Source organism: Phyllostomus hastatus, unplaced genomic scaffold (genome assembly GCF_019186645.2).
Source record: "Phyllostomus hastatus isolate PE091 unplaced genomic scaffold, TTU_PhHast_1.1 phas_contig_210, whole genome shotgun sequence".
Taxonomy (NCBI): domain Eukaryota; kingdom Metazoa; phylum Chordata; class Mammalia; order Chiroptera; family Phyllostomidae; genus Phyllostomus; species Phyllostomus hastatus.
This window is the reverse complement of record NW_025333737.1, coordinates 30,937,793-30,952,643: the sequence shown is the minus strand read 5'-3', so window position 1 is coordinate 30,952,643 and position 14,851 is coordinate 30,937,793. Positions and strand designations below refer to the sequence as shown.

General features: G+C 59.9%; 2 protein-coding genes and 1 long non-coding RNA gene across 4 annotated transcripts; 1 reads left to right on the top strand and 2 right to left on the bottom strand.

Moving 5' to 3' along the window:
- Positions 1-863: 863 nt before the first annotated feature.
- On the bottom strand, positions 864-3,242 carry HSD17B1 (hydroxysteroid 17-beta dehydrogenase 1). Of its 2 annotated transcripts, XM_045837235.1 has the most exons (6): positions 2,768-3,242; positions 2,493-2,660; positions 2,172-2,351; positions 1,982-2,075; positions 1,289-1,466; positions 864-1,199 (listed from the first exon to the last, which is right to left on the bottom strand). In XM_045837235.1, the coding sequence occupies exons 1-6, from the start codon at positions 2,862-2,864 to the stop codon at positions 912-914; spliced, it is 1,005 nt and encodes a 334-aa protein (XP_045693191.1). In that variant the 5' UTR covers positions 2,865-3,242; the 3' UTR covers positions 864-911. The 2 variants fall into 2 exon arrangements, with proteins under 2 accessions (XP_045693191.1, XP_045693190.1); XM_045837234.1 differs by having other exon boundaries at positions 1,982-2,351.
- A 146-nt stretch (positions 3,243-3,388) lies between these two features.
- On the bottom strand, positions 3,389-10,427 carry NAGLU (N-acetyl-alpha-glucosaminidase). Its single transcript, XM_045837232.1, has 6 exons — positions 10,024-10,427; positions 8,606-8,753; positions 7,587-7,733; positions 7,115-7,200; positions 5,861-6,117; positions 3,389-4,838 (listed from the first exon to the last, which is right to left on the bottom strand). Exons 1-6 carry the CDS (start codon positions 10,407-10,409, stop codon positions 3,628-3,630), a joined length of 2,235 nt encoding a protein of 744 aa, XP_045693188.1. The 5' UTR covers positions 10,410-10,427; the 3' UTR covers positions 3,389-3,627.
- A 378-nt stretch (positions 10,428-10,805) lies between these two features.
- On the top strand, positions 10,806-14,722 carry LOC123817519. The gene is made up of 3 exons (XR_006785439.1): positions 10,806-10,936; positions 13,099-13,167; positions 13,798-14,722. It is a non-coding gene; the product is annotated as an uncharacterized LOC123817519 (long non-coding RNA).
- Positions 14,723-14,851: the final 129 nt, after the last annotated feature.

Sequence of the window (14,851 nt, the reverse complement as noted above, 5' to 3'; positions counted from 1 at the left end):
GTAGGTCCCTCTCTATTCCCACGTCCAGGCCCCCGGTTGTCTTCCTCCCCCCGCCTAGTCTCTCCCTCGGTACCTCCCCTCCAGGGCACCCCTGCCCTGCCCTCTGCCTGAAACCTGCTCCCCCAGTTTCGATCCGTTCTTCACCCCTCCCTCCAGCACCCAGCCGGGGAGGCAGTTAGAAGGAGACGGGCTGCACACCCCGCAGGCCCTCTCGGGGGCTCCTGCCAGCCCCTCCTCTGGCTGAGCTCGGGAAGGAGCACAGGCTGCTGGGCCTTGGCCAGACCTCCCGGTGAGAGGCAGCTCCTGGGCTCTCGGGGATGTCTCCCCCCGAGTTTCGCCCAGGGCAGGGGGCAAGGTGAAGGGTGAGTGGGGCTGCTTCCTTTCAATTCACTTGGCCTTGTTTCTTCTTTCCATGTCTGGCCTCTGCGTGGGACTCCAGTTACAGTACCAGTCACACCACCAGTAGTGACAACGCCCATGCCTGCTATGAAGACCTCTACACCAGCGCTTTCGAGTGTTATCTCACTTAATACTTACTCTGATCTGTGGCATAGGTATCATACCCATGTTACAGATGGGAAAATAGGCTCCCAGAGGGTAAAGAACTTGCCCGCGGTCCCATGACTAGTGGCCAAGTCACAACCAGACTTTTTCCCCCTCCAAGTCCGCCTAACTCCTACTGCTCAGACAAGAGCAGTGGACTTGAGTCTGACCCTGGCTAGCTCTTCCCTCCTCCCGGGAGGTTTCCCAGTAGGTGTAACCTGAGCGAACGAGGACTTTCAAGATTGCCCACTCCAGGTGCAGTTCTGCTCCATTTTCCAGAACTGCATGTCCCTGGGGGACGCAAAGAAGAGAGAAGGAGACCATGGGGACCAGGCCTTTATTGCAGGGCGGCTGGAGGAGCGCTGAGCTCAGGGTTCCCCAGTTCCGGCTCCGGCCTCTGTTCCGGCACCGGCCTCTGTTCCGGCACCGGCCTCGGTTCCGGCTCCGGCCTCGGTTCCGGCTCCGGCCTCGGTTCCGGCACCATCAGCACCATCAGGACCATGGGTGGGCTTGTCACTGAACCCTATGCGGTGCATGGCAGCGACGTAGCTGCAGCCGCTGGGGTCGGAGAGGCGCAGCCGCACCAAGGGCAGGATGCCCTCGTAGCTGAAGTAGCGCAGGGCGGGCCGCGGGTCGCGCAGCGCGGTGAGGAAGACCTGTGGGGGAGGGAGAAAGCGCGTTAGCTGCAGCTGGGTGCGAGGGCTGGCCTGCCGCCCCAGCTCCGGGAGCCCTGCCTGGCACCCACCTCTGCCACCTCCTCTGGGTCCTGCCCCTGCTCGCGGAAGGCCTGCTTGCTGTGGTGCAGGTACTGGGAGAAGAGGTTTCGGGTCTGGGCATCTACATTGTCCAGCACCACGCCACGGCCCATCTGGAACTTCTCCTGGAAGGCGGTGCGCACAGGGCCGCACTCGATGAGGCTCACACTGGCGACCCGAGAGCAGCAGAGCAGTGAGTGGGCTGAGGGCCAACGAGAGCAGGGCCCCGGCCTGACCCCCAGCCTGGCCCCCAGCCCCCTGCTACCCCGCCACACCGGAAGGGAGGGTGGGAAGGGGTCTGCGCATGGGCAGGTGGCTAGTGACAGACAGAGCACTTGGAAAGTGGTTCGCTGCCCGAGAGGGGCTTCCACATCCATCTGAGGCTGTGAGACCTGGTCTGAAATCAGAATTCCAACTTGCCTGGGTAACATGCTGTGTGACCTTGAGGCAGTCAGTTAACCCCTCTGGGCCAGAGCTTCCTGATAACAGACACCTCACCAGCTAGGTATGTACCAGCGTACATGTGCGCGGGCACAGAATAGTGCCTGGCACACGACAAATACGGGCTGCCATGGGGACAGGCCAAGGAGCCCGCCTGGGAGCAGCTCCAGCGAGAGGAGATGGGGTGTGGGGGTTCCTAAAGTCGGGGTTCAGAGGGTTCCAGGGGCAGGGCGGTGACTCACTGGACCCCGAAGGGCAGCAGCTGAACGGCCAGACTCTCACATAAACCTTCGATGGCGAACTTGCTGGCGCAGTAAACATCGTTGAAGGGGATCCCTTTGGAGGGGAGATGAGGCCGCTGAGAGGCGGAGGGCGCGCAACCGCGGACAGCCCCCTGCGTCCCTCTCACCCCGCCAGGCCCCTTCCACTCACCCATCAGGCCTCCCATGCTCCCGGTGACCAATATGCGTCCTGAGTGGCGGCGCTTCATGTCCGGCAGGAAGGCCTGAAGCACCCGCACCGTCCCGACCAAGTTCACGTCCAGCACGGAGCCCACGGCGTCAGCCGAGTGCACCTCGAGTGGCCCGGACAGGCCCCGGCCAGCATTGCACACTGCGAGGAGAGGTCTATCCCCACGTGCCTCACGCACTGCCCTCCACCCCTGCGGCACCCCTGGTGCTCCCTGGGCCTCGACACACCTAGGTTTGGACACGGGGCAGGGAAGGCTTTGGCATGCGTTTTGGGGAGGCTCACCCAACACGTCCACGCGGCCCTCGGTCACACGTGCCCTGGCTGCAGCCACAGAATCTGCATCCTGTACATCCAGCTGCAGTGTCTCCAGGGAGCCAGGAGGACACCCTTGGGACTCAGCTGCCTGCCACAGCGGGCCCTGCGTGCTCAGGTCCCGGAAAGTGGCGTACACTGGAGGGTGGGGGAGGAAACGAGGATCTGAATGGCCTGCTCAACTTACCCAGATTCTCTCGGACCCGGGGCCGCTCCCCCGTCTCCATCCAAATCCCCTCGGGTACCTTTGAAGCTCCGCGATGGGTCTGACGCCAGACGCACGGCCAGGTGCAGGCCGATGCCCGAGGAGCAGCCGGTGATGAGCACCACGGTGCGGTCCATGGGGATGGGTTGGTGGGAGAGGCTGGTGGAGTGTCAGGCTCTCTTCTCTGGACAAGATATCACCTACTCTGCTCCGCCCAGGCCTGAAGAAGTCTCCACCCCTTGTTGTGTCTTCGGCATTACGTCAAGGCTGAACCCTCCAGAGGTCCATGGCCGACTCAGCTCTAAGGTCAGATCTCCTCTCTCAGCATCGAGGTCAAGGCAGAGATGAGGCTACTTCTTGGAATGACCTTTCTGCATTGCTGGTCAGAGGCAGAGCGAGGCTTTGCAGTGAGGAAGTAAAGGCTCCCAGGTAGACACTGAGAGCCCTGGCCAGATCTTCCCACAGGGACAATTACAGTTTCCCAAGTTTGCTACTGACGGCACGAAAGGAGATGCTTCGGGAAGGCATTCTCAGGTCAAAGGTCAGGAATCAGTATTAGGACAAGGGCAAAGGGTGGGGAGAACCAGCCTCACGCCGGGTCTGTGCTGTAACTCTGGCCCCCCCCACCCCGGCACCTAGCAGTGACATTCAGACAGATAGGCCCAGGCAATTCACCGGTTTATTAAGTTGCATTAAAACAGTACTTTGACCCCCAATTTGGGGTGGTGGGGGAGGGCGTCTCACTTCCCTCCAAATCTCCTTCCCCTGATCCGACTGGCAGGTCTTGAGTTCCTTCGCCCAGGCCTGGGGAGCTCCAGTGATGCCTGCCCAGCCCCTGACCCCGGGGACCTGCCGGGGCCTGGGGTGGGGGGTGCATATGGCCCAGGGGTGGTTAATCCGTCACAAGGAGCCAGCCGCCCACCGGGGGTAATATTTGAGGAAGAGCTCCTTGGCCAGGTCCACAGTGTTGCCTTGGGGCTGGTCAGGGTACCTCCGTGTGTTGAGGACAAAGGTCTGCTCCAGCTGGAAGGCGTCTTTATCGAACTGGTGCTGCTGGAAGGGGACGCCCTGGACCAGGCTCTCGACCAGCATGTCCAAGAAGAGGCGCCAGCGGGGGGTGTAGTAGTCGGCCACCAGTCCTGCCAGCTGCTTGTTGGCGTAGTCCAGAATGTTGCCCTCCGGCCCCCAAAGCGTCAGCTGGTAGCGGCTGTTCTGTTCATAGAAGCGGGCCTCGGCCTCACTGACCGCCGCGGCCCGGGCTTGTCCCAGCCAGCTGCCCAGCAGGAAGTGGCTGTCACTGGCCAGTAGGCCATCCAGTGAGGGCAGAAGCTCGTAGACCAGGATGCCCGCTGCCCTCAGCAGCGGAACCAGCTCCTTGCTCTGGTAGGCAGTCCTCGCCTCCTCGTAGTACAAGCTGACCAGCTCCTGGACCGCCTGGCGGCTCACGTCCACCAGGTCGTAGCGGAAGGCCGGGCTGGCGGCCAGGGTGGGGGTGGCTGTCAGCAGCAGCCGCCAGGCCTCGAACACGTCGGATCGGTTGTACCAGACGGTGGTGACCATCTGCAGGGACGGCCGCCTGACGAGCGGGCTGCGGTTGTGGCCGCTGCAGGCGGCGCCCGAGCAGTTGTAGACGCTCCTGAGGAGCAGCCTCCATGCCGCCTCTGCGCCCGCGTGGGAGGCCCCGTACCGCCGGGCGGCAAAGCTGGTCACCCAGGCCCCCAAATCCGTCACCGGGTCCTTCCGCCAGCCCAGCTCGGCCATGAGGGCGTAGACCACCTCGTTCTGGCCGATGCCTTCGGGGGCCATGCCCGTGCCCGCCATGGTGGAGTTGGGGAAGAGGCGGGCGGCCGCGGGGCCTCGGTTCACAGCCTCCAGGGCCCCGAACAGGCCGTGGTTGCCCCCGAAGTTATGCAGCATGCACCAGATGAAGGGCTGGCCCTGGAAGGAGGCCGTGCGGTTGTACACGGGCTGGCTCTCAGCAAACAGGTCCAGCACCAGCAGGCGGCCACGGGGCACTGCCCTGAGCACCGCGCCCACCTGCGCGGGGCCCCAGAACTGGGGCTGGTGCTGGAAGAGCCAGCCTTGGAGGAGCCAGACAGCGTCAGGGTCCACTGTGGTAGGGGAGGGGGGACAGAGAAGGAGGGTGATGAGAACAGCAGAGAGGCCAAGGGAACGTTCACCCCATTCTACAGATGAGGAAACGGGGGTCCAGAGAAGGTAAGTGACTGTCACAGGCACCCCCCTTCCCCTGTGCGCCCGACCAGCAGGGCACGTCCTCACACACACCCTTCCTCTCCCCTCCTCTCCCAGCCAGCAGCTCCAGGGAGGTGCTGTCGCGTGTACGCGGAGGGCCGGTTAAAACGCACGTTCCTGGCTGCTCCTCCGACTCAGAACGTGGGGCCGGGAAGGGAGGAGGCTGAACGAGCCCTCTGACAGGCCCTGGGCCCATCAGCGCTGCTCTCGGAGCCCTGAGCCCACTGGTTCCCCTCCTGTGCGACCAGGAGGCCTGCCCAAGCCACTCCTGACCTGGTCCGGTCCGCCCTCCCCTGTAGGGGGCAGGAAGGAGCGCTCGGTTCCCACTGGTGCCCCAGGAAGGGCACCTCACAGCTTTGGGCACACTCTCCGATCTCCGGCCTGCGTCAGGTGCCTCAGCGTGGAGGTGGACACCAAATAAAACACGGGGTGGGCAAACGTAGGTTTGCCGTTGTAATGCAAATGACAAAATAACTCATAAATAACAACAGGACAAGAACAAACCCTGTGTTTCTAGCACTCTCAACGGCAAACCCACGTTTGCCCGCCCCTGTGTTTTCAGCTGCCACTCGATGCTTGACTCTGGGCCGGGCCTCCTTCCACTCCCGAGGAAGTCCCATGTCACGGACAAGCAACTGAGGCACCAGGAACAGAAAGGAGGTGGCTGGTCACAAGCCACATGGGCAGGGGCAGGGGGCGTGCTAGAGCCCGAGCTCAGAGCTCCCCTCTCAGCCAGTGTGAGCAAACCAGACGATGTTTGCGTGTGCACACCGCCAAGTGCCTCGTGCCAGAGTCCGGTGTCATTCCCAGGCCCGTCTCCCAGCCCCACCCCCCTGAGAGCCCAGGGGCTCCCCTTCCCCGCCTCCCGCTGGCGCCAAACCTGTGGTCATGGCCTGGTAGACAGCGGCAGTGGCTGCAGCAAGGTAGGAGGGCTCTGAGGACGGGGGCTGCATCTCATTGAAAGTATCGGCCCCATAGATGTGATCGGTGCCAAACTCTTTGGTCAGCTCCCGCAGGAAGAGGTTCCCCACAATGGGGAACAGGGGGTCTTCCGGAGCCAGAAGGAAGGAGCAGGAGTAGGAGCAGTTGAAGTGTCCCCAGCTGCCCATCTGGGTGACATTGACCCGAGGGAACACTCTGGTTGGGGGTGAGGACAGTGCAGACATTTACCGGAGGCTGACGCAATAGTCATCGCTTATCTCGTCACCTCACCCACAGCTCCCGGGACTCATGCTGGCCTCCGTGCATCTGAACATACCATGCCCGTGCCTGCATTCCTTTCCTCCTCCCTCCCTGCGTATGCAGCTGGTTACGCCTTGATAACTTTTAGGCTTCGCCTCGTCTGGAAAGCTTTTGCTGTCTCTCCTCTCCCACTGTCTGCAACAAGCAGTACTCGCTTTCCAAGGTCTGGCCCAGTATTGCCGCTGCCCTGAGCCCTTGCTGGCCCCTTCCCCAGGCAGAAATGACCTTGACAGAGAAGTGGGCCCTCTGTACTGTAACCCCCTGGCAACCTGCCTCCCACCAGGGGCAGGAACTCAGTGCACCTGCGTTGCTTCCCCCACAGGGCCCAGCTCAGAGCCTGCTCCGGCAGCCCCGGACGGCCCGACACACGTTCACCGCCTGTGTGCGCGAGGCTCCTGCCTCTCGGGTTGGAGAGACAAAGGGGTGGCCAGCGAGGCCAGCAGCGTGCACTGAGCACCGCGAGAACAGAGGAAACTGGGTGCTCACGGGCATGAAGGAGGCAGCAACCAACGCTGAGGTGGCAACAGGACTTCCTGAGGGAGGGGAGGGCTCAGCTGGGGCTTGAAGCATTTCCCCAACCGCAGGGGTGGGGGCGGGGAGCACAGAGGAGCAGGAAGGACAGAGACCAGTGCACCCAGACGACCCCTCATAGAGCTGCCTTTTGCTAAGACTCCACGCCAAGCTTCCTATACTCAGATTTTACAAGGGAGACAGCTGGGGCCCAGGGTGGTCACGTGCTCTGTCCAAGGTCTCAAGGCTAGTGGGTGGCGGGGCCAGGAATCAAGGCAGGGCTACATCCAGAGCTTCGGTTTTTCTTTAAATCATGTCTTGCAGGAAAATAGAAATTCCATCTCCGAGCTGAGTGGGTGAGGGTGGGTGGGGGGAGCCTCACCTGGTTATAGCCTTGGGGACATGCCCTGCGAATGCCGGCAGCACGGGGGTCATGCCGAAGGAGCGCATCCGGTCCAGGATTCGATGCTGAGGAGGAGGGAGGTGCGGGGAACTGGTGAGCACGGCCGGGGACGGGAGGCCCTCATTCTCCCAGGGCGCACAGAGTCCTCAGGGCCCAGCTGAGTGCCTTGAGCCCGGCCAGACACCACCCTCCCTAGGCCTGTTACTGTCTAGCCCGATCCTGTGCCTTCCCTACCCCATTGTTATTAAGATTGTGTTTATTTATTTTTAGAGGTAAGGAAGGGAGAAAGAGAGGGAGAAAAACATAGATGAGTTGTCTCTTGCTGGGGCACCTGGCCCACAACCCAGGCGTGTCTCCTGACTGGGGATCCAACCTGGGACCCCTGGGTCTGCAGTGGGAGACTCTGTGCCACTGAGCCACACCAGCCATGGCCTCTTCTCCATCGTTTTACCTGCAGGTAAAGCTGCTTGAGGTGCCAGGAGTAGGGCAGGGGTCCACCCCAGGTGTGCAGGTTGCCCATGCGCCCCCAGGCCAGGAAGGCAGGACCGGTGAAGTAGTCATCGATCTCTGACTGGGTCAGGCCCAAGGCCAGGTACACCTGCAGAGGAAGGCAATCCCCAGACACATAAATACCCTGCTCTCCAGTCACTGAACAAACACTCACTGGCCTCCTCTCCGTGCTGTGCCCTCCAGCTGCTCAGACAAGACGCACCCCCCCCACGCTGCAAGGAGTCCACAGTCCAGCAGAAAGGGATCTGTGAACTGGTGAGTTTACGAATATGTCACTCTTGTCACACGGCTGAGGGGGGCACAAAGGGGCTCTCCCCCAAACGAGGAAGGGGCCTTAGGAGGTCTCATGAATCAAGGCTGGCTAGAGCGATGGGTGAGGAGAGCTTTGTGGGGAGCCTACACACCCCAAGGTTCAGCTAGCGCCCAGAGGGCCCAGGGGTGGAAGCTCCCGGGCCTCACGGAGAGGGAAGGCAGTGGCACACTCCTGAGTTGGTTAGTGGAAGGTCTCGACCGGATTCGCGTTTCAGAAAGGGGCACTCTGGCTAGCAGAGGGCCGAGAGTCGAGTCCTGTTCAGAGGCTCTCGTGGGTGTCCAGGAAGAGGGCACGAGAGCCTGAATGGGGGCCGTGACTAAGGATGAAGAAGGTGAGGCAGGTTGGGACCTGCTGGTGAGACAGAATCTGCAGAAGCAGCAGATTGAGTGGGCATGGGAGGCGGTGGAGGGAGCTCTGACTTCTCAAAGTGTTAACAGCAGCGTGCTGGGGTCCTGCTCTCCATAAGCATTCCGACGTTTGTCTCAGCAGCGGGAGCCTCGGTTTGCAGATTTGCAGAGGGCTGGAGCCGTCGCGCACACCGCAGGCACTTCCGGGGCCCTTATGCTCTCTGTGCCCCGACGCTGTGCTGATGTGGGGGTGGGGGTAGAGCTGGGTCCCCTGGGGTGGCCCATGCCCTGGGCACCTACCCGCTGCCAGATGGCCTCCTGGCCGCTCCAGGCCAGCGCCAGGTTGATGCCATTCAGAGCCATCCAGTCAATCTCCTGCTCCCAGCGGGTCCAGTCCCACCACACGAAGGAGTAGCTTTGCGTGCACACATTTTGGTAATATCGGTACCTGTGGGCAGGGGCGTGAGCTGGGGTGTGTCCCTGACGCCCACCATCCCGGAAGAGCTCAGAGGGCGGCCTGACTCCAGGTCTAGCCCAGAGGGGAGGAGTTCTACCTGTGGCCCCTCTGCTGCTTCACTTGGGGATCTACCCCAGGTGGAGCTAAGACTCAGGACATGAGCTTCTGGGGCGCCCACCCACCGGCCCCCAGCACTCTTTCAGGGCTCTCGAGCCCCGCAGGTATTTGAAAGCACATTCCATTCTACCCTCCTAGAGTCCCTTCTCCAGGCACGATGTGGAAGTGCTGTCTGGCAGAGCTGGTCCCTGTCCTGGAAGGGGGAACACATCCCTTCCACGCAGCGAGGCAAGACTAGAACAGAGACCTGTGAGAGGCATGGGGGTCGTTCCTCAGCAAGCATCTTCGAAGACAGGGTGGGCCAGCAAAGAAATGGCATTTTCTGATCACCAGTCATGCAAATCCTGCTCCCATCCCCGGGCAAACCCTCACAACCAACACTGCACCGCAAAGGTCACTGGGTCCATTTTTCAGATGAGTCAACCAAGGCTCGGAGAGGCGAAGTGCCTTGCTCCAGGACACACAGCTTTCAGAGGCTGAGGAACGGAGTGAATGAGTGGGGTGTAGTCACTGTGGTCAAGCTGCTAAATTGCTAAAATCAAGTAGGTTGAGCCATGGGGAGACAAATTCTATTCTTGTTTTAACTGGTCTGGGAACTTAGACTTTTGATCTTTCCAGTCCTGCATCCATGTCTGGACATGCAGCACACTTTCAGATAACGCCTGGATTATTCCTGAAGGACTAAGGAACAAATGGTCATACCCAGCCCACAAGGTTACCTGGAACCCACCCAGAGATTGAGTGCAAGATGATTCCTCTCAAGAATGCACCTTTTACAACTAGGGCCCTGAACGCATCCCCCATCTCGTCTGATCTTGGAAAAATGTACCTTGTACTATAAGAACTCTTGCCGTTTCTTTCTTCTTGGAAACACTCGAGTATTGTTTAGTTGTGTTTCCAGTTTATAAACCCTAAGACCTTAGAATAAATCTTTGTCATTTATTTCTATCCAAAACCTCTAGGTTCTTTTTGAGTTAGCTGGACAAGGCAGAGCTGGGATCTGAAGCCAGAGGTGTGCGGCCCTAAGGCTAGCGCTTCCTACCAGCCCAGCGCTGGGGTGGGACGGGACTTCAGCGAGGTGTGCGCGCCCGCGGGAGGCTGGAGGCAGCAGCCAGGGGAGCCGACGGGCGGGTCCCGCCGGTACCTGTTGGGCGTGGCCTCAGTCAGCTCCTCCGGCAACGCAGGCAGCGGCTGCGGCAGGTGCAGCTGAGAGCCGGACCAGGCCACGTGGCAGCCGCAGAAGTCACGCAGGTAGCGGTGCAGCCCCGCGGCAGCGGCTACGCCCGTGGAGCCGAGCACCTGCACCTGCGCCCCGGCGCCGCCGCCGCTCAGGCGGTAGGTGTCCAGGCCGGACTCCGCCGCCAGCGAGCGCTTCACCGACACCGAGAAGGAGGCCGCTGCCCCGGGCCCCAGCAGCCGGGCCAGGAGCGCCCGCACGGCCTCAGCCTCCCGGGTCTCGTCTCCGGCCGGGGCACCCTGCACGGCCAGTAGCAGGAACCCCAAGGCCGCGGCCACCGCCACCACCTCCATGGTCCAGGGGTGTGAGCCCCGCCCCTGGAAAGCCAATTCGAGACTCGGGCGTAGCGGGCGGGCCGGCCCGGGCCCAATCAGCGGCGAGTTTCAGGTCACGTGGAAGCGAAGGTAAAGCGCCCGCAGGCAGCCGAGAGACTGGCTTCCGGGTCCCAGACGGCCGCCGGAGGGTGTCTTCTGACTGCGCGTGGTGCGGGGCGCGTGACCCCAGCAACTTCGGAAGTCGAGGGCGGGTGGTGACCCGCCGTCCTTCACTAGCGTCTTCAGATGCAACCCCTTTCCCGCGCCAATCGCGTTCCTTCCACTCCTCCAGGCAGCGCCTCCCCTCCCTGGGGGAGACCTGGAAGCCATACTCTCCTTTAAAGATTTGCACTGCAGTGGTGATGCTCTGAAGAAGCACCAGGGCCTCAGGCTTCCAAAAGGAAGTGACACTTAATCTGAACTAAATTGGGAGTGACTAGGAGAAGAGACCGGAACATCCGAGGGAGAGAAAAATGAAGACCCCGGGAGGATAAAGAAAGAGCCAGGTAGATTTGAGGAACTAAGAGGTCATGCACACAGTCGGAGGGGCCCTGGGCCATTGGAGCCTGAACTGGCGGCAGTGGGGCGGGCCCTGGCGGACAGGGTAAGGTCTCTCCTTGGACCCGTAAGGGGCGGCGGCGGCAGCAGCAGCAGCACGAGGCAGGAGTTATTTTGATTTGTCTTGTTGAGAAACGGAGGGCCAGTGAAAGGAAATGACTCAGGAAAGATCGACACCAGTAGGAGAGCCGTTCTGGGACTAAAGCCAGAACTCCTGACTCCAAGACCAGCGTTCTTGCCACCGTTCCCCAAGTGCTGCCCCTTCTCAGGCTGCCTCTCTGGGCAGGGAGGGGTTGAGCGGGGCTCTGGTGGGCGCTTTAGAAAAAACTTTTAGTTTTTTTATTAAAATATTTTATTCACTCATTTTTAGAGAGGGAAGGGAGGGAGAGAGAGAAACATCAATGTGAGGTTGCTGGGGGTCATGGCCTGCAACCCAGGCATGTACCCTGACTGGGAATCGAACCTGCGACACTTTGGTTTGCAGCCTGTGCTCAATCCACTGAGCTATGCCAGCCAGGGCTGAAAAAACTTTCCTAACAGGAGTATGAGTCCTTTTGGAGGCCGGTGTAGATTTTTCCGGAGTGCCAGGCCTGAGTGAAGCGGCTTAGAAACAGGAAAGGGACCACAGGAGGATTGTCAATCTGGAGTGTGGGCTGGAAAAAAACCATGGGAGTCCCCTGAGCTCCACCTGCGCCCTGCTCCCACCTGCAGACACATCTGCAGCCCCTCTGCCTTGCTCCTGCTCAGGGAGCAGCCCCCTCAGGAGTGCGACCCCGCTCTCCGTTCTTAATATCAGGAGGTTCTCTGCCTTTCCCAGTGAGTGGCTGCAAGACCAGCCCAGAGAGATGTGCCCTCATCCAGCTGTACCGCCTCCCTGTGGGCCCTTCTCCACTCCCCTCCAGCATCCCTCACCCATCCCCACCCCATTTTCCCTCCAGCTGAAACGCATTAGGTTCTCCTCCTGCCCAGACCCACATCTCTGGCTCTTAGGGAACACACAGGTGGGGCCTGGATTCACCCAGAGGGGTGGGGGTTGCGGGCAGGCAGGCAGGTTGGGCACGTTGTCCAGGGGGCTGGTAGCGCATTGAAAGCTGGGCTCGTAGCTGCCGGGCAGGAGCGTCAGGGGTGACTTCGGGCCTGCCACACTCTTTTCTTAGCCTCCCCTGTAGGCTGGGAGCTCTTGGAGGACAGTAGGGGGCCAGGTGAAAAAAATAAGTTATAAAATATTAAGCATTTGCTAAAAAGTGAGGGAGATGTGTTGTTAATGATTTGGAATGTTTCACAAACTACGTTCTCTCCTCCCATGGGGCACTGGGATGCTGGAGTTGGACTTGACTTTTTCAATGAATGTGTGTGAAACAAGTAGGTCAGGCCCTCCGCCCTCCATTTCACCCCGCCCTCTCTTGTTCCTGGCCCCTCTGCCTGTGTACCCCAGAATACTGCCCAGCCCATCCAGTTGCCTGCCTGTCACAACCCAGCTAGGACTACACTCACCTTGCCAGTGAGGAGGACGGAGCCCTTCCCTGCCTGGCCACCAGGGGGCAGCCCAGGTCATGTGTAGGACAGGCCTTGGGCAGGCTGGGGAGCTGGGAAGGCACTGAGGGGAGCTCCAGTGTCCCCTCTACCCAGGGCTCCTGGGGCGGGAAGAGGCACAGTCCCACCAGGCCCCCAGTGAACAAGACCATGTGGGCCTTGAAGGTGGTGATGGAATTGCTCCTGTCTTTCTAGCACTGAGCAGGCCTGAAGCCACCCTTTCCACACCGGTCCTAGGACAGCAAGATGAGGGGCATTCGCTGGACAGGGCACAGGCTCACTCAGCAGATGTCTGGGGTCCAGGGAGTCTGCCACAAGGGGCTCTCCTACTGTGATCCTGCCCCAGACACACCCAGCGGCCAGTCCTAGGCAACCGCCCATCCACTTTCCGTCTCTGTAGATCTGCCCATTTCAGACATTTCACGTGCATGGGATCCTATATTCTGTGGTCTTGTGTCTGGCTTCTTAGCGTACTGTGCTTGAGGTCCACTCATGTTGCAGCATGTATCAGTACTTCGCTCCTGTTCACTGGAGAACAATACTTATTGTACGGATGGACTGCCTCTTGTTTACCCAGCTGACGGACAGTCGAGTGGTTTCCATTTGGGGCTGTTATGGACAATGCTACTACGAGCGCTGTGTACAGGTGTGTGTGCGTGTGTCTGCACATTTTCCTGCTGCGGATGCCTAGAAGTCGCATTGCTGGGTCTTCGTTGCTTCTGTGCTTAACATTTTGAGGAACCACCAGACCGCTTTCCACAGCAGGTGCTCCATTTAACGTTCCCGCCAGCAGGGGCCAGGGGTTCCGATTTCTCCACACCCTTGCCGACACCTGTGAGGAGCTCTCTGCATTATAACCTTTTTAGTGGATGTGATGTGGTACCTCCACCTGTTTCTGATTTGCATTTCCCTAATGACTAATTATGTTGAGCACTTTTGCATGGGCGTATTGGCCATTCAATCTAGGGAGACAGAGGCCAGCTGCATATTTATTTAAAAAACTCACGTGGAAGTGGACCCGTGCAGTTCAAATACGTTCTTCAATGATCAGCTGCATGATTTGCAAGTATTGTCTCCCAGTGTCAACATTTTAATTGTGTCCTTTGAAGCAAAAAGTTTTAAAATCTTGCTAAAGCACAACTTATATTTATCACTTGCATTTCTGGTGTCGTATCTAACCCACTTGTTGTATCTAAATCACTGCCTAACCCAAGGTCGGGATGAAGACTCATGATTTCCCCTAAGAGTTTTGTTTAGTTTCTACTCTCACTTTCAGGTCCATGGCTCATCTGGAGTCAACTTTGTATATACAGCATGTGGGGTCGTGGTCCGAACTCAGTCTTTCGCACGTGGACACCCAGTGCTACTAATACCATCTGTTGAAAAGACTTTTTCCCCATTGAATTATCTTGGCTCCTTTGTGGAAAATCAGTTAACCATAAAAATTAGGATGTACTTCTGGATTCTCAATTCAACTCTACTCCACTGATTCCATAGATCTATTTTAATTAGGCCTCCCGTTTTGAGCCAATAACAGCAGAAGCTAAAAGAGTTTATTTTCCTGAATTTCCGTTCTGACAATTAAGGAGGAGCCAGCCCCGGGGGCGCTGCACCCGGGGCCTACTCCGGGGCAGCTGGGGGGCCAGGGGGGAGAGGGTTTGAGGCTGGGGGAGGGGTGGGTGCACACAGTGAACGGGGTTTCCCTGCCCCTCCTGGAGCGGCAGTGTCAGCCTGCTGCCCACAGCCTTCGCAGCCCCTGCCCCAGAGGCCCCAGCGGGGAGGAGCGGGGAGGCAGGGCACGGGGAAGGAATGTGGATGCCTTACATGGCAGTTTGGAGGGAGAAGGCGCCCCCCCCCCAACCCTGCCCGCACGGACGGTCTGCAGGCTCTCTGGCCGCCCGCCCACCTCGGCGCCTTGCGTTCTCCAGCCGCCCAAAGAAACTGCACCCTGGGCTGCCCCTTACACCAATGCCAAGGGCAGCGGGGCTCAAAACAGCCAGGCTACTGAGTCCTGGAGAGCACATCTGGAAAAGAGGGAGAGGGCAGGCAGATGCCCAGACCCCCGCAGGCCCCTGCTGGTTGGGCGGGTAGTGTGGGAAGGGGAGATGCAGCCGGGGCCCCAAGTCCCCTCCCCACCGTGTGTAGTGCCTGCCAAGCTGCCTGGGCCCATAGGGATGGAAGGCGCCTGTGAAACGTGAGATACGGTGAGAATTTCACAAACTGACTGCCCGTCAGGGCCACTGCCACCCTGGCCTTTGGCGAGAGGCGCAGAAATGCCGGAGGGAGGGGGGAGCGTGTGACGAGGGGCTGTGGGCACAGACACAGGCAGC

Bases quoted from the DNA above. Each gene is read 5' to 3' on its own strand.
- HSD17B1 (XM_045837234.1), bottom strand. From the start codon at position 2,864: ATGGACCGCACCGTGGTGCTCATCACCGGCTGCTCCTCGGGCATCGGC. The intron at 2,352-2,492 runs GTGAGCCTCCCC...CTCTCCTCGCAG, and splicing joins GGGCCGCGTGGACGTGTTGG to TGTGCAATGCTGGCCGGGGC. The intron at 1,467-1,981 runs GTGAGTCACCGC...TCGGGTCGCCAG, and splicing joins CTGCTGCCCTTCGGGGTCCA to TGTGAGCCTCATCGAGTGCG.
- NAGLU (XM_045837232.1), bottom strand. From the start codon at position 10,409: ATGGAGGTGGTGGCGGTGGCCGCGGCCTTGGGGTTCCTGCTACTGGCC. The intron at 8,754-10,023 runs GTACCGGCGGGA...CCCTGCCCACAG, and splicing joins ACTGAGGCCACGCCCAACAG to GTACCGATATTACCAAAATG. The intron at 4,839-5,860 runs GTTTGGCGCCAG...CCCCTACCACAG, and splicing joins CTACCAGGCCATGACCACAG to TGGACCCTGACGCTGTCTGG.